At 35.2% G+C, this 22,752-nt stretch overlaps 1 protein-coding gene across 1 annotated transcript in view; it reads left to right on the forward strand.

The window, feature by feature from the left end:
* LOC128998079 (uncharacterized protein CG3556) overlaps positions 1-22,752 on the forward strand; it is a 46,829-nt gene extending 24,077 nt beyond the window's left edge. The window contains exons 2-8 of the mRNA XM_054424065.1: positions 3,215-3,496; positions 6,113-6,250; positions 9,350-9,510; positions 15,034-15,211; positions 19,173-19,434; positions 20,281-20,435; positions 20,956-22,752. Coding sequence (XP_054280040.1) covers positions 3,215-3,496; positions 6,113-6,250; positions 9,350-9,510; positions 15,034-15,211; positions 19,173-19,434; positions 20,281-20,435; positions 20,956-21,017 — 1,238 coding nt within the window. The 3' untranslated portion in view covers positions 21,018-22,752. The remainder of the gene's footprint in view (positions 1-3,214; positions 3,497-6,112; positions 6,251-9,349; positions 9,511-15,033; positions 15,212-19,172; positions 19,435-20,280; positions 20,436-20,955) is intronic.

Raw genomic sequence — 22,752 nt, forward strand, 5'->3', positions numbered from 1 at the left:
ATCACGGGAAATTGTTAGTGTCATGTTTTGTCACTGATAAATCTATATGTAACCGACTATATTGGAAGTACCACCCTGTGCATTGCAAGGTATTGACCATTGCTTTGCTTGAAAACTCCCCACAACCTTAAGGCTTATGAATTTCACTTGGGAGTTTGTCTCTTGACATTATAAAGTATCATATTGAGAAATAAAAGATAATGAATTTAAGCTTTTTGGAGCCTAAAAGGGATGTGGTGTATTTTAAAGTTGTTGTGTATACTTGAGAGTCACCAGTTTAAAATATAATTTCTCTATGGCTATTATTCAGTTGTAAATTGGCCACTAGGGAAATTTCCAAAAATGTTAAGCAGAACATTGTACATAGTAAAATTAATTTTGTTGGCACAAGTTAAGATTTCATGTTTTGTATTACTGCAGCTAAACTACTTAGTTTAAAGAAGAGAAATATTTAAAACTATAAAAAATTTGGGATTTTATAATCACCTGATGGAAATAATAGAAAAACATTGATTTCTATGATTTGTTAATACCCACTTAACACAAAAAATATTTCAGTACGCTAGCGACCCAAACCTCGCATATCATATAAAAAAAATTAAGATCTGTGATTAAACAACCTATAAATCAGCTAATACACTACCAAAGGCAATAAAGAAATCTTTACCTTCACATATTAATTTATACAGTTTAGAAACTACTCCAAGTCATGAAAAGTTAAATGTTGATTGCACTCCAAAATATAAAATTTAAAATTCTGTACCTATCTAAATTTATATGAATTAATATTTTGGAGAGAGCTTAAAAAGAATATACAAAATTGGAATTGTCATAATAAAATCCAATTTTTATTTGTATTGCTTTTTTTCCTGATTGTAAGATAAATCACTTATTTGACCATTATAAGATCATTGTTTATCTAAAGAATACTCCTGTTACCTTCCTAATATTTTTTCTATATCTAAAAATAGGCACTCTTCATTATTTCTTACTAAATCTTCTTATTAATTTTATCACGTTTGATTCAATTTATCAAACTCCAAAAATATACAGAATTTCTCTCAGATTTTAGGTAAATTGTTTAATTAAGTTGAACTATCATTTGCTATTCACATTAAATCCACAATGATTCAAACTTTGACATTCTAGGAAGTTTGTTCATATTACACATGACAACTAAGCTACAATGATCAAAGTTTAAATAACTGGTTCACCCATAGAATTTATCTTTCTTGTAATTAAATTAACACAATATTGACAACCAATGTTGAGATGGTTTAAGACCCGTAACTATTCCTTCATTTTCTCTAAAGCATGAACTGCAAATCCTTTATGGTGTTTGTATACAGCACATGCAAGTAGTTCAAAATGCATTCAGTACTTAACGTTCTTTAATATAATATTATATTAAAATTAGTACCAAAATATTTATCATCCAGATTCGATTTTGAGAACTAGATTGAAATAAAAACAAAAACAAATCAAAATAAAAACTAATTTCAAAACTTGTAAGTCACTTGATGAAATAGAGAGTCACTCTGATGTGAAATAACATATCGGGAAAAGTCATGGAAGCGTGAATGACATATAAGGCCAACCTGGAGTCGAGACTTTGCAATGGCACAAATATTTTTCTTCTTCTTATTGATGACAGTGATTTTTCACCGAAAAACACAAGGATCTAGTGTTGTATTCACACTTTACCTAGTTTGTTATTGGATATGAATAACATTTCATCAGAGTTTACTGACATAAATAAGGAACAACACATAGTTTCACACCACATTGAATTTTTTTTAAACAATTAAATTTGGTATTGATAGGGAAATCAATATTTTGAGTACACTAGAATAAATATGTATACCAAATTAATTTTGCGGGTTTTTATCCAGTATATTATTATTTTGTGGGCCTTCTGATCTGGAAGCACAGGTTCAAATCCCACCAACATCAGTAAACGTTTGATACATGATAATGCGTTGGCCTAGTAGAGATAGACCACCGTTTAACAATCGAGTAAAAAAAATAAATATCTTATGTGAGAAGATCTGTCTCGAAGGTATTGGAGATCTCCCTCAAAAACATTGTATTTGTTTAAATCACAATATTCAACAAACATATACCCAGACTGGTCCAGAGAAAGTGTGTTAGCTCATTAAAACAATTGATCTAAACCAAGTAATCTTTAGAAATGTATGTGTTTTTTTTTTTATATTATGTAGTCTCCTATCAGAAGAGATTTCCTTCGAGAGTACCATTAACACTATTAAAACTTTAGAGTACCTTGGTAATTTGGTTGTTCATGGGGAGCAACAAGGTTTCTTGAATAGCAAGCAATACTGGGGTATCCTTCCAATTACAATCTTCAGATCTTTTACAATTGACTCTTGTTTACATGGTTCTTGTAAAATAGGTTGTTAAGTTGACAACCGAGGCTGTTGTGAGTTGAGTATGTTTATAAGTTCTACTTGATAATAGTTTAGAGTTATGATTTTATACACAGATTGAAATTTTTTTGTGTAAGTGTAGTTTTATTCCACACCACATTTACAAGCCTACAAAAGGTGCAGAAAAGTGATCTAAGAGATAGCCATTCAATTTCTTCTCCAGATGTTTACAGCACTCTAATAATTGGTGTGTTGAGTCTGTGCATGTTCACATATGACTACTAACTGCCCCTCATCATAGACTAATATGACCTTTATTGTTTAAGTCAACATTTAGGGTTTCTCAAATATTGATCAATACTAAACTGATGACGAGGCATTTGATCACTATTCGTTCTCAGTGGTCCATGAAACACAAGCACATAGGTAGCTAACATCTCTCAAATACTTTGAAGTTCATTTTTGGTCATGGTAAGTTCATATTAATTGAAGGGTTGTTTCAGACACTTTCAATCACAATTAGTGAAAGACAAGTTTGCATGACATTTTGAGTTTGAAATCGCATCATATCCTCAGGTAAGAAACAAACAAAAGCATAAAAGAGGTTGCTGTAGTAAAGAAACTCGGCAAAATCCAGGCTGGATTTATACCACATTTCAGTGTAGTATTAGTAATCCTACTATTTTTTTACTACTATCTCACCTGAGGACAGGATCAGATTCCAGATACCAAAATTTGGTGAAACTCTTACTAATTTTGATGCAAAAAATGCAAAAATTAAATATTCCTAAAATTACATATCTTAAATAACCTTGATATCTTTACAGAGACCAACAAGGCGCTGGAGTGGCTGCTGCAGCAGAGACACAAGGACTGGGGGTGGGGGGTGTACGACACCCCTCAGGCTCTTCTGGCCCTACAACTGACAGACACCGGCAGTCCTCTAGAGCGGCAACTGTCAGCCAAACAGATGGAGATAGACCTAGTGCTGCAGTTGTGGCGGAACAGAGAGAGTCCTGCACTGACTCCCGCATCCATGGCACTCTACTCCATGGCTCTCACCTCCATATGTCAGGACCCTCGCCAGTTCCATGGTCACGACCTCATAGGTAAACCTTCCATAGAATTATATTTCAGTATTTTCAAGCCATTATTGAATGAGAATGAATCACAATTCCTTAGGTAAGAAAACAATTTAGAATAGAGCATTGGACCTACAGTTAAAGTCAGGAAGAAGAATGCTATGAAACATTATGTTTTCCAAAACAAGTATCTTCTTGGCTGGTTTAGAGTGTGGGACGTCTGGCCTGAAGACCTGGGAAAGATGATTTACATATAATCAACCATACATGGCAATTTGCTATGTAGTAATACAGAGTGACTCTGTGGTCTACAGATCACCCTAAACTGTAGGTCCTCCTATCAAGTAATAAAAGAGAAGCCTTGTAATCAATAGGACATGAGGCAGTGATAACTGTCTTTGGATTGCAGATCCCTCTTAACAAAAAGTTTAACAATATTACTTTCTTAAGGTTTCTTTTATAGTATGAGTGCTGTGGATCGACTGCATTTGACACCCTTAGACCAGTCAGTAAAGCAGTTGATTGTTGCAAATGGTGGGGTAGTAAATATTATTTTTGCAATTTGTATACATGTGTACTAGGAAGTAAATATAAAAATGGTAGCACCAATATTTGGTCGGGGCAACTTTTGGCAGGCTAAAAACCTTAAAATATGGGTATTTATGGGATAAAAATGGGTTATTCCCATTTTTGACCCTAAAAACACAAAATTTCATAATTTCTCTCCAAACCATTTTGTAGAGCTTAAAAAAAGAAATAATTTTGTGTATTGAAGCGCTGTTGTATTCCCAACGGTTACGGAGGTAATTAAAAAAAATTTAATTTAAAATTCCCAAGTTATTCTTATGGAGAATAAATAAACAGTTGTAGTTTGTTTATTTATTTATGTAATTAAACCAAATTTGGAAATTGTGTTTATTCAATACCAAGCTATTGACATTGCAATAAAAAAACACGTTTAATATCTTCCCTGTAGCAGCAAACCTAAGTAATCAATAAAATTAATGCTGATTAAATAGGAAATGAATCTGAATTGAATTTTTAGGGCATATTTAATTAGAAATTCAGCCAGGTAAATAGAAATTCACATAGTCTGCAGGTTTGCTGTGGCGAGGGCATTTTGCTTTTTTCCATTTTACTATCAGTAAGTATGCACAGTAGTTAGAAAAAAGGTTACTAAGTAACAAATTAAAAACCCATAAAAAACTTATAGAAGTTGTCCAAGTCGTTCATAGTGGCGTCTGAAGGTACTCATGAGTCATGAGTTACCTCAGCAAACCAAAATTATGTTAGATTGTACAGTGATGAAGGTTCTTACAGGCAGTGATGGTGTAAAACTACATAGGAGTTTGAATCCTGCCTAAATATGTTCCATAAAAATAGTTACAATCTAAAAAAATTATAATCAATAAATAAACATAACAATTATAATGGCATTATTCGCAAATCACACAAAAATAATTTAGGATGTTTAATTTACATAGTATATTTTTAATACTAACAATAACAACCACTGAATAGCAAAAAGATAACACTTTTAATTTAACCCTCATCTTTGTACAAGACAATATGATTTGTTAAAAGTAAAAAACAGATGATGTATGAAGAAAATATGCTTAGATTTTAAAAAGAATCAATTTAACTGACCACTTTCTAAACTACTCTCCCCAAAATGTTGCTTGATCAATACCTTGTGCAGTGAACTGTACAAATGGAGTAGAATGAATTAATTTATAATGAAGGGACCTACCAACCGACAGCACACAAACCACTAACATGTAGCCTTCACTTCCACCTGAGATCTTGATAATATTACTGCACTCCGTTTACCTAATTCAATCAAGAAATGGCCGTATATGGAGAGAAACTTCATTGATTTTGAATTAATTTTGTTAGTGTTTGATTCATAACCACAAACTTAGTGGAGTTTATAACTAACAGTACACAAACAGTTTAAATCAATACCTTAAAACCAACTGACTAACCATTTGCATTTGTACATTTTTATGGTTGTCATAAATTTTAATTTAATCTATAGTAGGTTTTCCTTGCTTTAATATGATGGTATGTATAAATACATATTACTAGATGGCTAGAGTTGAACTGTCTCAATGAAATCTTGCAGATTTGAATTTGGCAAACAAAGTTCAAGAAATAATCTCTTATCCAAGTTTAGGACAAAGAATATGAAGCCCAGCTAATTATCCAATGGTTAGCGTTAAAAAAATGAAAATTTTATACCTTTAATGCTTGGATTCAAATACTGTTGTTGCTTTCTTGCTTTCAGGATTTTACCCTACTTTCACCTAACATAAACCATTATCTAGTGTGTTAAAATTTAATCCAGGCCTTAAAGATTTAGTCATATTGGTTAAAACTAAGAAAGTAATTATTGATCATCACAATTTAAATTGTGTGTCATGGCCAAAGAATCAGCTGCTCTCTGTACTACAAAAACTTACTTGACCCACACTTAGTTAATTGAGAATCAAGATAAATACACTTTTATTGGGGTCCCACCACAGAGTAGTGATATATAGTTATAGAAAACATAAAAGCAGATTAGTCTAAAAGACAAAGTAACCAGTTCTCTTTCTAAGTACCATACAAAATTCAATAATGTATTTTGTTTCCATTGAACAGGTTCAATACTACATCATGAACCAGAATCTGACAGAGAGTTCACATTGTGTGCCCTGGCTGTGTGCAATGCAGGAGCTCACATTCGCAAGAAACCTCTCAGGCGATTGCTAAACATAGCAAATTCTAAACACACTGTTGGTAAGTTTATGTTATAAATGACCTGGTGGTGGTTTTCTCTTCAATGTCATAAATGACTCTGTATGTCGTAAAATGTGATGCAACTTCTATGTAAAGTAAATTCATATTAAAATTATTTGTGACCAATGGAAACAATAAGGTAGCCTCCCACCCACTTTTATAGGGATATATCAATCAATTAATTAAATGATTATTCATAATATGACCCCAAGTCTTCCGAAGAAGGTATTTGCCCCCCCCCCCTGTAATGTAATTAAAAAATGTATACAAAAACTGTACGATGTAATAATCATCAATAACTTACTGTCAATAAGTAACTGTCATGCAGTACTCTATATCGCACAATGAATGTGATTGGCCAACAGCTTATCCCCTCTCCTACCCAGCGTCCTGTGAGGCCAGTCCATCAGACTATCTCTTCTGTCATCTAACATCTCTCTTTCCTTTACCATGTTGGACCATCACAAGTCTAAATTAAACGTTTTGGTTATTTTGACCTAGTTTACCACCAAAATTAGCATGGCGATGAGGTAAGTCAAGAAGTTTGTGTGGTAAGTTTAGCGCCGACGAAAAGTAAAGTTGTAAGTAGCGCGATATTTTGTGCAGTGGACAGATCAACGTATACGGATCACCAAAGTCAAGAAGAAGATGAACGAGTGACGCCTTGTCATTTTGAACCGCGTTGACGCCTGGACCAGAATCTAAAATGTCTGGAATAGTTGGAACTTAGTGTGAGTTTGACTCCAGTTGTGAAACCTGAGAAGCATATAACGAGAGATTCAAACTGTTTTAACCTGTATCTTGACAGTAAGAGTTTATTTGTGTTTTTTTTTTTGTCCTTGGGACACTAGGCACGGGTCTGGGATTGTTTTTCACATTACTTCAGGCTAGACCTAGGGGTTGCAGCATTATCACTTAGATAAAATCCATTGGTGATTTGGCGGGATTTGAGCCCGGGACCTCAGGGACCGAAGTCCACTACATCAGCTTGCTCCCCCATAGTAGTGGGAGTTAAGACTTTCAACTTGCTAAGGGATTTATGTACGCCTGATAAACCATCAACAAAGACCTACACCAACCTTGTGAAATTGATTGGTGACCACCTGTATCCAAAACCGAAGGCCATAACCAAGTGCTACAAGTTTAGCCAGCGGGAATCAGCGTGAAGGAGATACTATAGCTCGGTATGTGGCAAGTTTGAAAACACTTTCAACTCATTGTGATTTTGGTAATAATCTAAATGAGTATTTGATGTTTATTTGTTTTCACGTCCAGTGCCTTTGGATGACTGAAATCTGTCATCGCATGCTGATTGGTTCCTGGAATCTGGAACCCAATTTCAGCTGTCTCTAGTAGACATTTCTGAATTTCGATATGACTAATCAAAGTCATTTTAAACTTAATTGAGGTATAATTAATAATATACATAGTCTCTGTGAAATCTTGAAAAGTAGGGCACTCTTGACATTGTGGATTGCTAAATTCTTCCACTGTCACACAGAGTTTGTAAAAGCGAGTCCAAGGCAAATCCAGCGGAGCTGGTCAGTCTTATCAATCAGACTGCAATTTAGAATCACTGATATCATCAAACAGTAGCACGTTTAGGCTCTTCTACACAATTCGTGTGGGCGGCATCTGCCTATCCGGCGATCGTGAGGGTTCCCACAGCGTATAGCTTTCGTGGTTGATAGCTGCAATTAAGATCAGCATCTGCCCTACGTCTAAAACCCGGTTACGCGTTATTGTGAGGGGATAAGACAAGCGCTTCATTACAGGTTAATCTTTTTGAAGGTAAATGGGACGAATCCCTTGCCAATTTTCAATTACATTCTTTTGAATGTTCTTTCAAATTACAAAACCAAAATCTCAACCTCTCCGAGTATTGAGATTGTCACACGTACCGTCTCGGGTGTGTACGATCCATGTTCGTGTGTGGTTTGTAGATTCGAAATTTGATTGAGCCTGCGCTATGTCCAATACGACTAATCCATCTTTCAGGATTAGAAGTGTGCTCTGTTGTTTCGACTTTATTTTAGTCTCTTCAGTCATGGATAGGTCCGAAGACCACCATGAGACAACAGTAAATGTGATTTGCGTGGAACGTGTTCATTACGAGATTCCAGCATTCACTGGGCAGTACGAGCGTTCGACTCGCTTTTACAAACTCTGTGTGACAGTGGAAGAATTTAGCAATCCACAATGTCAAGAGTGCCCTACTTTTCAAGATTTCACAGAGACTATGTATATTATTAATTATACCTCAATTAAGTTTAAAATGACTTTGATTAGTCATATCGAAATTCAGAAATGTCTACTAGAGACAGCTGAAATTGGGTTCCAGATTCCAGGAACCAATCAGCATGCGATGACAGATTTCAGTCATCCAAAGGCACTGGACGTGAAAACAAATAAACATCAAAACTGATGAGTCCGTCCACAATAATTTAAGAACAATGACTAAATGAGTACCTGAGAGACAGAGTAGTAGGCGGAATTCGCAATGAGCATACAAACAGTGGTTGTTAGCAGAGACCGGCCTATCATTCGAAAAGGCAGTATCGATGATAGCTTCACTCGAGACATCAGAGTAATACGCAGCATCAATCTCAGCCAATGCAGACATCAGCTGTAAGCTGCAGAAAATGACAGTCCGGCCAAGGGGAGCAGCAGCAGCACCAACTAGGGAAGAGAGAGTCTGGTGGACTGGCCGCACAGGACCAGTAGGAGTGGGGATAGGCTTTATTGTTTGATATAGAGTAGGTTACAGTAAGCTATTGATTACATTGCACAGTTTTTGATACTATAATAAAGACATTACACCCCCTACTTTCAATTGTCAATTGCTGCCACTATTTGTAACCAACCAATGGGAATTCTTCTGGAAAAGTAGCCAATGTGTGATCATGATGTGAAGTGAGTTACTATACAATTTGGTACAGTTACAAATGTTGCAAAAGAACAAAATCTTCTAATTTATGACAACTGGTTAGTTTTTAAATAACTATTCATTTGTAATTTATCATCAAAGATAAGTTCTAAATCAATTACTTTACAATTATCTTGTAAAGATTGATTCTGATACTTCCAATTGTTGTCTAGATTCCCTTGCTGGGGTTGTTCTGGCTGTTCAATGTATCATGAAGGTACACAAAAATCGTAACATGCAGCACTACCTAGAGAAGCCAACCCTTGCATTGGCAAGATTGCAAGAAGCGGACGGAGGATTCGGGAGTCTACACGGAACAGCCTTTGCTTTACAAGTAAGTTACTAATGTTACCTTCAATAAAATAGTTACTCACTAAATGAAAACTAACATTTGGTACTCTAATATAGATTAGTCATTCATTCAAAACTTTCAATCATTTAAAATAAAAGCTCAGTTCATTGAGAATCCCTTCAAAGCTGTTACAAAGTTTTGTTATGCCTTATAAGACAATCGGTATTTCAAACTCAGAGAATAGGATGGTTCAAAACACACAGTAATACAAAATTTTGCTGGCAGAACTCTTTGCGATTTGAAGTGATGCAGGAAAAAGTAAACACATCAAAGATAGGTTGACAATTTTAATTCCTTGGAATATAGGCCAGTCAAATTGGACAATAAAATCGCAAAGCATGATGTATTGCTGCATTTTTAATATGTTGTTGGGACCAGTTAGGGTAACTCAAAACCAAGTTTGCAGCTTTGAGATCCCTGTGCTCCCTGCGTAATAAGTAAAATATAAAAAAAATAATGTATTTTTTTCAGTTTTTGGTCTATAACTTATTAACAGTAGATTTTTCTTAATACTACTCAAATGTAATAATTAAAGTGCATAAAATTTCCAACAATTTAAGCATAGATTCATTTTTGAGTGTCAAATAGTTTTTGAGCAATGATTTTTTAAATATTACAATTTGTTTAAAGTAATTACCATAATTTACATTTTTCCTGGGTTGGACCCACAAAAATTGTGTAATACCCATATTATGGCAGAACTCTTAAAAACTGCTTTTGTAGTCAATTTTATTGGCTTTCGTTTGATCACAAAGCCAAGTCTGTACCTTCAACACTTTTCTGAAAACTATACAAATAATAGTTTAAGAATATCACGATTTTTTTAAATTTAATTAGTTGAAATAATGTCCCCTAACCATTAAGTGATAAAAACGAAATAAGGAAAAACATATTTAAGGTTTAAAGTTATATTTAAAGATAAATTATGACAAAACATTCTTACAATTAGTATATTGGCTTTTTGGACACTGAAGGCAAGGTATTAGAAATGTGTCCTGATTCAAACTCATCGGGTAAAGACATATTATCGTCAGAGTCATCTTCATCCTCTTCAATACTGTAAATGGTAATGTGACATTTTGGCAATTCTTAGCAAGGCAAGGACTACATAAAGGTGAACACTTTAGCCCAGCCTTCCGACATGTGCAAGCACTCGTGCATCCCTTTTTGCGCCTACATGAAATTAGTTTCAGAAGGTTGGATGGAGCTTGACTGCATGAGGTTGTCACTGGAACCAATCCTGCTGTGCTATTTCGCCAAACCCACTCTGTGGGATCCTTTTCAATCCCTAACCATTTTTGCACTTGGTGGTATGCTCGAAATGAGTGGAAGGAAGCTGCATCTTTGGTGGGCAAGCATGATAAGTTTACCTTAGCGCTGGCTGCTGCCTTTACAAACAGGCGGAACCGAAGGTATTATAATTCATCGTGGAGTGTGTTGCCACCATGCAAAGCAATTAGGCACTTTTCTCCAGCTTCCTAGGAGGAATTTTTAGGGTGAGAATGGGGAAACCTATTTTGATCCCATAAAACCCCGTTCCCTTTATTACGATCATACTGGTTCGCGAACTCGTTCGGACGTAAGAATAACATTTGCTTCTAATTTAATTAAAATTGGATGAGTTTTACTCTATTTAATTAATGTGCTGATGGACATACACACACATTTACATGAACTTAAACGGTAGGCATTTTTGACCTCTAGGAATTTGAAGTCGAAAAAGTATATCAGTCCCGGCTGTGTAAAAATAATGATATTCTTTCGAAGTCTGTATAAACAAAATTATAAGGTTTTAGCATGGCTTAGCAAATTTCCCATACCTATAGGGAATGAGCTATTACCGTAGTACTCGTGATAAGACCTGGACCTGGAATCGATTTGTAAAGAAAAAATAAAAGTTCTTTACTTATATTCAAAATATACTCTTTACTTAATTGATCATTCCATCAAGCAAAATCACCTCACACCTTTATGTAATACAATTTAGGTATTTCATACAGGTGTGAGTATAACAAAAAGTTGCCCCCTGGTGGGGTTTTAATGAATTTAATTTAATTTTAATTGAACTACTGAGGACATTACAATCACAGAGCTGCGCAGTGGAGTTAAAGATGTTAAGTGTGGGCCCTGTAATTAAACATCCCAGAAGTCCGATTTATGGACCGTGAGAGGTCTGATATGTTGTCCTCCTTCACACCTTCTTCAGCTTAATTCTAACACTTCTTAAAACTAATGGATGTGTTTATTTGAACACTCTATGAATTGAAATGTCAGTTCAGGTAAAAGATTGTGATGTGAATTGTTTTCTTTGTAAAACTGTAATACTGCAAATAATAACATATTAAAATATTGATTGAAAATATTTATGAAACTGTTTGTTCAGAAACTATTTATCAAAGTATGACTTCAAGATGTTTGTATACACTGGATTTCGGTTAAGCCGATTATTCATGAATTCACCAACTTGATATTAAAAAATGTGATCATCAACACTCATTGTGTATACTTTGTATACTTCTTCAGTTAAACCAATACTCTTAAATTTACCAGTATAATATTAATAATATAATATAAAACACAGGATAATGATAAGATGATGATTTGTAAAAATACTGTATAATGAATCAGAATTACGAGCTGTGATACGAATATTGAATATAAACAATGTAATAAACTTTATGCACAATTTATTAATATTTGAAAGAGAGAGTGAGATAATTGATTGTAGTTGTTTGGTGGTTTGCCACATTTTAACACTGCAGAGTCTCGGGAAAACCTAGCCTTGACGATTTTATTTATTTAGTTTAGGCCACCAGACTCCCCAAGGATGTTCGTATATATCAAACTGGCCAGTTTACAATTTAATCAAACAGGGACTATTATGTAGTTTGTGATCTACATCACTCCTTGCTGATCAATGCAACGGGGCCAATCGACTACTGAGTCGATTAATTGATAATTTTTATTAAGTATTTAATGTTTATGAATTTAATGGGAGTCTATCCTCATGACCTTTTGTCAACCCTAGCCTTCGACCGAGCACTCTGTTACCCCCATTTACGTTACACAATCAAACTCTCACTATTTAAAAATGTAACACTCTATTCAAAATTATTACCTTATATGAGATACAAAACGTTATAAATAATAATACTGATGATGATAGAATTTGACCTTTGCATAGAACACAAAATAATAATATCACAGACAATCATTGTTCTTAAAAATAATAGACCATTTCAATTTAATTTAATAAATAATTTTCAATTGACTATAATTACTAATGTAACTTAAATTCTTTGCATAACGTGATAAAATTCAATTAAACATTTTTCATCCTGAATTGCGACCATGTGCTCAAGGTATACCAAATGAAACATGAAATTTTCAGACCAGCTATGACATGATTTCTGACTTGTAAAGCTAGTGGAACATGTGAAAAAATGGCAGATTGGCAAGACTTTTTTAATACTAAAACACAAATAACACAAACATTTACTTACGTACACATGTCGACACATACACATTCATTCCGACGAAGATTCACGCGTACCGAACATTTAAAAACTGACTCGTGGTAATTTGTGACTTTTTGTCTGACCGAGCGGAACATCACGACACGGTTTTTTTCTGGTGTAGGACTTATTAATTCTTGTTTTTTCGAGCTGGCGTTTAATGATTCAATTGAAAATACCTTCACGACGACCCGCGATTCGCTAGAAACTGACATTTGCTATCGATATGATGCATGTACGAATTTTCATCACGAACGCGAACAATCAATCCGGCATCTCAACTGTCTCGACTTAATACTAATAAAACACACCCCCAAATGCAATTCGGCGAAATTTTGACAATTGCGATCGTTTGATGCACGTACAATTTCCGCCCGAACGCTAATTTCCGAGCTACGAATTAAGATATTAATAAATTCGTCCTACACCAGCGACAAAACGGGACTTCACATGTTGACTACGCGATTACTGAGCCACGAGTGACGACGAGACGTTTGCACGCGACACGGTTCGAGTGTAGTATTCCTCCGCGTTACGTCATGTTGGACTGACTTGTCCATTGCCTGGCGCGGATTTTAAATCTTTGAATTTAAAATCGGCACAGATTTCAGTACAGTACAAAATCATTAATATTCACCCTATAGATATAAATAGCAGGTTAAAATACAGCTTATCTTCTGTCATTTTATCTTAACAAAGTCTTTTTCCATTTGTTTTAATCAAAATCCTGCAAGTGACGTCCTTGTCGTTTTAACCAGTGAACAAGGTTGACACAACAACAGGAGGTCGTCTTTCAGGCTCTCGGAAAAGGTACTGCGGGAAAAAGTACATCAGCAATCAGCATGAGTGTTATTGATGTAGAACCTGTACAATTGCAGTTAAAATGCATCATATAAAATATTTGAAACAGCAAAAAAAGTATGATATACCGTAGGCCTAGTAGTTTACGCAACGATTGTGTTCAAATCAAATCAAATCGTCTTTATTTCATATTGTACATAAATCAGTACATGGAATGGCGTCAAAAACTATATCTAAAACTTATCATAAAGAAAACAAGTCTAATAGAAATAAAACAATAATTTAACATATATTCTTCTTTTTTACTTACTGATAGGAAGTAGCTATTACCATAGGTGGTACGTTAAGGCTTAGTCCCGAGACCGATATATTTGATCATTTTCTGCGGTGGGGATATTTACTGTAAGTTGTTTTTACACAAATTTATATAATATTTTTTTTTTATTTGCTAAAGCATAGTAATATTTATCTATCTAACTCTTAATAACTTAAACACATGCTGTAAAAACAATTAAACTCGTTAAATGAAAAAATCACAATATTCATAAATTATTATTTGTATAGTTTTCAGAAAAGTGTTGGAGGTAGAGACTTGGCTTTGTGATAAAACGAAAGCCAATAAAATTTACTACAAAATCAGTTTTTAAGAATTCTGCCATAATTACACAATTACACGATTTTTGTGGGTCAAACCCAGGAAAAATGTAAATTATTGTAATTACTTAAACAAATTTGTAATATTTGAAAAATCATTGCTAAAAAACTATTTGACACTCAAAAATGAAACTATGCTTAAATTGTTAGAAATTTTATGTACTTTAATTATTACATTTGAGTAGTATTAAGAAAAATACACTGTTAATAAGTTATAGACCAAAAACTTTTAAAAAATACATTCTTTTGTAATATTTTACTTATTACGCAGGGAGCACAGGGATCTCGAAGCTGCAAACTTGGTTTTGAGTTACCCTAACTGGTCCCAACAACATATTAAAAATGCAGCAATACATCACGCTTTGCGATTTTAGCCTCTTTTTATGTACGATTTGACTGGCCTAATATGGATGGCTCAGAAAATTAAATGCTCTTTTCCTTTTTGGAAAATCCTGAAATGGTAGATTTTAAAAGGTATTTAGTCATTTATCTTATCTTGTCAATCTTATAATAGGGTTTTACTGTTACTTTACAGGCTCTGCAAGAAGAGAGTGAGTCGTGGAATCGCAGTGCGGCTGTGGCTTGGCTTCTGAGCCATCAGAATCCTGATGGAGCGTTCTTTGATGTACCAACAACAGCCGAAGTTGTTTTGGCTCTTACCAGAAAAAGTCTTATGTCAGTCAGTGAAGTGGACTGTGACAGTCCTTCACAAGGTGAGTTCAGCTAGGGGGGAATTTCATATTGGCTAAGAACACAGTTTTTATGATGGAACAACACAAAATAATTAAAAAAATAGAAAAGTTACTATAATAAGTGAACATTTTAAATATAAGATGTCAGTAAACAAAGTGTTAATTAAATGAAATTGTTTACTTTGTACAGTTTGTTGGCCTGAGTGATTGAATCTATGAGGGTAGTTTTTTTAAAGTAAGGCCGTTTTTGCATATGGCCCTGTAGTTCGCGAGTACGCCTTAACGAGGCTCCTCATCGCTTACTGGCTTAATTTGTGAACAGAATGCCAGAATTTTTGCAGATCTGTAACTCTTTAATGTATGCTCCGCTGTGTGTTTAAATTTTTGTTAGATTATTGAATCACTCTCTGTGTGTGAGATAAGATCAGTAATTAAGTTGTTTTTTTTTTTATTACAAGGAACACATCTGATGTTGACATTCATCACCAGATGACCGAAGGCTATGGCCCTAAGGCCTACCGCACACGAGAGACTTTTTGTCGGCCGACTATTTAGTCGTAGTCGGGAGTCAAAGTCGGCCCCATAGTGGTAAATCTGAGCGCGCACACGGGCCGACAGCAGCAAGACAGTCGGCAGACTGTCTTCAGACTATCGGGGAGGTTTGGTGCTGACCGATTTTCCCGCCGACTGCTCCCCGACTAAACTGCCGTGTCTTATTGATAAAGGCACGGAGATAAGTTTGAGCGCGCACACTGACGACTAAAAAGTCTGTCTGTCTGGCAGTCGAGTGCGTTGTTATCATGTGTATTATTATTGTTATTGTGATAAGTATTGTTATTTGTGTGTTATTGTTACTATTATGGCTTCGACAACCACCAGTGCATGTGTTTTGAGGGACGAGAAAGTTGATAAACTTATCAATGAAGTTGAGGCACGGTCCCCTCCTTTATAATAAGGCGTTGAAAGAGTATTTGGTCATAATAAAAAAATAGCAACCTGCAGCAAACCTGCAGACTAAGTGAATTCCCATTTGCCTGATTTAATTTATTATTTAATCTATTTCAATAAAATTAGGATAAACGAGTACCTAGGTTTGCTGCTACAGGGAGGGTATTCAGGATGTGTTTTAGTAAAACATTAATAGCTGAGAATAAAATAAATAGATTTGCCAAGTTTTATCAAAATACATCCATAAACAAGCAAACTACAACAGTTTACTTGTTCTACATATAAATTACATGACAATTTTAACATTAAATATTTGGAATTTCCCTGTAACCATTATGATAACAATTAGCATGCTAAATTATTAGTTCTTCAAGCTCTGCAAAATGCTTTCTAAAGAAATTGCGGAATCTTTTGTTTTTATAGTAAAAAAAATGGGAAACCCCCATTTTTACCCTATAAAACCCCCCATAAACCCCCGTTCCCAAAGTCATGCTGGTTTGCGAACTCATTCGAATAAAATACATGTAGATTTACACTTTTGTACAAAATTTCATCAAAATCGGATAATTTTGTTCGATCTTGCTAACGAACAAATATATACAGTATATATGTGTGTGTGTGAATTTGAACGGATAGTGTTTTTGAAACACTATGTGTGTATTTGAAGCTGGGGTAATCAACACTCATTCATGACCACATGAAAGATTTGTCCGGATATTTCCTCAAATCCGAGTATAGAGATAAATCTGGCCTTTCAAGGTTCTTGGACTATAAATTAGATGCACCCAGTATTTTCTCTTAAGTTTTCTTCCACGAAATCTTGTCAGTAACGCACATATGACAGCGGTTTCTGTCATATACATCCATTTGACACTCGAAAGACGACTAAACAGTCGTGTCGTGTGCGCACCCATAGTCAACGACCAAACAGTCTTGACGACTTTTCGATTGTCCCCCCCGACTCCAGCCAGACAGATGGCCAACAGTCGGCCGACAAAAAGTCTCTCGTGTGCGGTAGGCCTAATGCAATGAGTGAGGGTAAAGTGAGGAAATGGGTTATGGAGTGTAAAATAGCCGTGAAAATAGGGACGTTGCGATACTTTTATTTTTATACCAGTATTATCAGTCTCAGTATCGAAAGAAAATATGCAGTATAGGTATCTTAAGAAAGTATACAGTAGTTTGTTTTTCTCTAAAACTTAATTAGGCCTACTGTAAAATACAATGGGAAACGGATATCTTCAAAAGTTTGTTTGTTGAAAAATAAGGCTAATGAATTCAATTTAATTTAATGTACATATACTATTTAGAGTAGAGTTTACATCAGTCACCATCATTGTCAACAGCAGATCCTTTCACATCGCCTGTTTCATTTGACATACGTTAATAACTTCACTCTTCCTAAGCACTAAAAAGCAATCTAAATTGTATATAATAAACGTGCATTTAATCTTGCATTAAAATCTGTATTATTATTTTACCACCATTTATTGATTTATAAGTGTTTAAAGCCTAACCAAGTAAAAAACTTGATTGGATCCCAAAAGTTATTCAAGATATTCAAAGGCATTTTGTGAACATGAACTAAGGGTAGCTTAGGGTTACATAAAATGTTTAGAGTCTTATTAACTATCCAAGGGTCAATAACTAGTGTGCAAAGTGGCACTTTGCACTCGCGTTACACATTATATTTTTCCTACAGTTACTATAAATCATATAAATAATTAGTCTTTCAAACACTACTTTTATGTTAGGTTAAATCCAAACGTTGAACAAAATGGGAAACGCTGCACCTGATCACCTGAACGCTGAGCTGATCTTAGTCGTAGTATCATTTTTAATTGTTTCCAACTTATTTTCAAGCATAAATGTATTACGTTCCTAATAAAAGCACACTGTTTTGTGTTGTTTGGTTGGAATATTGGAGTGCGGCAAAAAAGAATGAGTGCGGCAAAAGAAAATGAGTGTGGCTAAAGAAAGTAAATGCAGCAATTAGCTACTTTGCGCGCTATAATCAGTGCAAGGAAGCCCACTTTGTCAGGTACCTAGTTACTACTACCATGGCCATGGATACCTTATGTGATATTTGGCCTCACCAACAAGTTGCCTCAATCTCTTCCTGTTCTATGAATCTTCCTCCCTTGCTCTCAATTTTTGTAAATCTTTATCCAACTGGTCCGTCCCTCGATTCTTGGGTCTTCGTCAGGGTCTTTTTCCTGCTGGGTTTTGCCTCCAAACTTCATTAATTAGTCTGCCATCTTCCCTCCTAAATACACGACCAGCCCACCTTATTCTTCAGCTCTTTGCTTCTCCTGCTATGTCTGGGGGATGGTACATGTCTCTTATTTCTTGGTTGTGCCTAATTCTCCATCCTTCTCCCTCTCTAACAGGTCCAAATATGTTTCTTTGGAAGGCCACTTTGTCAGGTAACTGTAGGAAAATGTAATCGAATAACTAATAACATTTCTTAAGTTATTCTTGGCTTTATTCAACTTTTCAACAAAGCAATTCAATACTAAAGGCCTACGATATCAATACTTTTGTTGCGATATTCCTGTGGTATCGATACTGCAGTTCTGATACGGTATCGATACCACGTATCAGAAGATTGGCAATATTGCAACGTCCCTACGTGAAAACGTTTTTTCTTTGTGGTCTTCTGTGAGAAGTCTGGGTACCCACCAAAAACACAAATCCTTTAAAAATGAACATTTTTATGTTCTTATAATGATTCTGTGCCAGTTGTTAGACCTGATTTCAACTCTTACTCTCATTTTGTCATTCCTTGTCCACCGATCTGATATTCAGGTTGATAACGGTCTCCCTCTTTTTTCACTACCTTCAGGGTTCTTGGCCAATCTGCTCTTTCTTTATTTTATGGTTAGGTTTACCTGACCTTTGATGCATAATTTGCAGTAGGTTTTAGTTTGTTATTCTTTTAGGAAAATATTAAAAATTCTCCCAAGACATTTCTTGATCAAAACCTGCAGTTTACTTAACTGTCATTAGGTTTACAATAATTTGATATTTCTAGAAGTAGAACCACTTGCCGCGGCCATTATTCCTCATCTGAAAGTTATTCACACTCCAAAGAAGGTGAAGCCGGCAGTGAGTACCAACACTGTGGTGCCGATGACAACTATAGAAGAGGACAAGAAAGACGGAGTGTCAGTCACTTACACCCTGTGGGTTGGCAGCAATGTGACGGAAAACCACACAATTAGTATTGTCGTCCAATACAATTCTACATTCTACCACGTTATGCAGCTGGCTGCACAGAAAGACCCACATTATGCGTAAGTAATTTACAAGGTCGAAAACTTTAGAATTTATAAAGTAGTAGGGTGACTTTGAACTGATATGTCTAACACCATAGAAATGCTGGATGATTTATTTTAGATACAAATGTTATATGTTTTATAAAGAGGTCTGTACTCTTCAGGTAACGTAGTTTTGGCCACACTAAAATCAAAGAACGGCTAATTTTATTGTTTAATGTGATATACAATGTGGCTCACAGAAACGAATTGGCCTATAGAAACCTCGTTACTACTCACTGTTGATCAATGCATTAGTGGTAGCTGTTAGTTTTAAATTTGTGAGCTAATATATATCTGAAGAGAGGAGGTTTCTTTAAATTATACATAGTATATTGATTCACAGAGTTTAAAGTTGCCAAACATCTATTTAACAATTTAAAATAAGTTTAAGAATTATGTCCACGAAAATAAGTTGTAATCTTCAAACAAATATATAACTAATAAAATATATAAATTCAATACGTGTACGCCAATAAAGAATAGATCCTTTCAATTAGGGTGGCAAGCGGAATGCGCATGCAACCAAGAACTCTTCCCCTAACACCGTCACTTTTGTAATTTTATTTAGTCATCTCAACAATTAATCGCTGTTTGATTCATTCAATACCACATCTAGTAGAGTGATTCTGTGTCACAAATCCCACATCCCTCCCTATACGCCATCCTAATAGACACAATCCATACCTAATTTAGGATTGTATCAGGATAGATTGTATGTATTCTTCAAACACAGTCCAATATGACTACTCAAATTGGGCACATGATGTCTTAGTCATAGCCATTTACATAGTTTGACTTGATTCGTGTTCTCCTCTTTCATAGGTTCTCAGCCAATGAATGGCCCAATGGCCACTACGTGCACACTCTAGCAGGGTTCAAGGAGCAGCCTATGAGCTACCACTACTGGCTGCTCTACCGGTTGCCTAGTCTCCCAGACCTAAACAACCCACCAGGAAACCAACTAGTCGCCCCTACCGGTGAGTTCCTTAAAACCCTAAACCTTTGCTTAGTAAACATTTTCATTAATATTCATTCTATTCTAATGTTTAACAACTGAACTTTCAAAGAATATGCCATTAAAACTTTCAATCAAACTACTTTGACTACTTTAGAAAAACTCGACAGATCCAACATCCAATAATCCAGCACGTTTAATAATCTGGCAACAGTCCAAGGGTACTTAAATCTAAATAAGTTTAACAGGTAAACCCCTTCCCTTCTAATAGTACTTTTAACTCTATTTTAGCTGTGTTGTTATTACTATTCTCATAGCATATTTATTGGCAATTTTTCAAAAGCTCTCAGTACTCCAACATTTTGGTAATCTGGCTCTGCTGAAGTCTGAAACAAGCTAAAATAGGGAGTGTCATTTAGAAATTCTAGTGATAGTGCAAGTGCAATATTACTCTTGCGTTTAGAATAGTTCATCACATTTGCAATTACGTTACACAGACAAATGAATCCTTGTGATATCAATGGATTCTCTTTGTTTTACAGGGGTGGATGATCTGGTAGTACAGGACAATGAGCATTACCTATTCTGGTACAAGAAACTGTAACAACCAGAACCACAAAATGAACACAGCACAAGATAACCAATAACCATCCTCCTGGGCGCTGCTACATCGGGTTAGAATATCCTTCAAGCACAGAAATAACAGAACATTTCATTTGACGTTTGAAATGGCTTACACATTCATTTTAGGGCTTATTTTTTTATTATAAGATTCTTTAATTTTCATGTCCAGATAAATATTTAGGTATCTTTGAGACTTGACATTTGACGATTAGAAGTTCCAAAAATATATTTCATTAATGTTGCTAATTGCTATGTCGGGTAAATATTTGGCAGTCTCGAGAAAATCTCAAGGTATGTTTCTATTTAAACAAATCCCACATGAGTTAATTTTATTCAAATGGAAATCGTCTGGTGCGTATCCCAGCAAGTTCATATACTATCTCACGCTCTCGGGCTTGCTTTAGTGGAAACATTAATCTTAAAAGGACCTTGGGGTGTTCTCCACACATCAAATATAAATATAAAAAAAGGTATGAAAACAAACACAAGTGGATTTGTGAATCTTTCGCAAATTTAGTTGGAAGACGATTTGATTGGGGCTATCAGAGAATGCTAGTTATGGGTTCCCGTTAGACGTTTCATAGCCAAACTCTAAATGTTGAGTGTGATCATCTATCTAACACCTTATCTTCAATGTTTATGGTGATATTTGAAAAGATTTATGTTATGGTTGTGTACTCATTTATCATACCTATTCTAGCAGTCTGAATCCACAAAGTTTTGTATTTCGGAATTCACAATTACAAGAAATAGTTTTTTGTGAAAAAGTTTTGTAAAATAGTTTATAATGTGACAAGAGTTTCGGAATTTATCTGTTGTCTTTTTGCCTTGCATGTTTCAAAACCCCATTGAGTCTGTTGTAGTTTTTTAATGCTTCCAGTGAAAATGAATGGTAATTTGTTTCGGTGTTCCAAAGTTAAATATTTAGATTGAACTAGGATTTCGGAACACACTAAATGATTATACATATATTGCTTATTTTGTGTTATAAGCTTGTTGAAGCATTGATATGTCTGTATATAGACCATATATTTATGTGAAAAGTGAGACATTGTTCCTTCAATGCCATGAATGTTTAGATTATGCTTATGTTACACTTTGTAAAAATGTTTTGGTGGAAAACAAAGAAATACAATCTTCTATAATTACACTAGATCACAACAGAAATCTTGGGCAATGGTTGTTTATTATTACGTTCTACAACAGTATTAACACGTTCGCTGCTGATGACTCCGATCGGAGTCATGTCGTACTGGCACAGCGTGCGTCGACTTCAGTCGGAGTAATGGTGCAGTGTTATACAAGTTGGTCTATTGTGACCTCCGCATTTATCGGGGATCAACTAAACTATGTCACCATGTTGAGCTGGTCCTATACTTTAATTTGGTGTAGGTTGGGTTTAGGTTGGTAGTAAAATTTCCCGTAAGATCCCGTCTGGCAACGCTTTTTGTCCCGTTTTCAGGGATTTTCTCTCTTCGAGCCACATTACAAAAACACTGGCTACGGATCCAGGCAGTGCTGCTATCTGTGAGTTTTTCAGTGAACTACGTCCACTCTCGGGGTTACACAGCACCATCACCACCGCTGTTTTGCCACTGTCAAGACTGAAATATTTTAATGCTATTGCGTTTGCTGATTCACTGGCGCGCCGAGGCTGCGTCGCATTCCCGACTGTACTGCCAAAGGGATTCTCACAACGAACGTGTTAAACAATA

This window comes from Macrosteles quadrilineatus, unplaced genomic scaffold (assembly GCF_028750875.1).
Source record: "Macrosteles quadrilineatus isolate MER2022 unplaced genomic scaffold, UCM_ALF_1.0 Scaffold_7__1_contigs__length_78375512, whole genome shotgun sequence".
Taxonomy (NCBI): Eukaryota; Metazoa; Arthropoda; class Insecta; order Hemiptera; family Cicadellidae; genus Macrosteles; species Macrosteles quadrilineatus.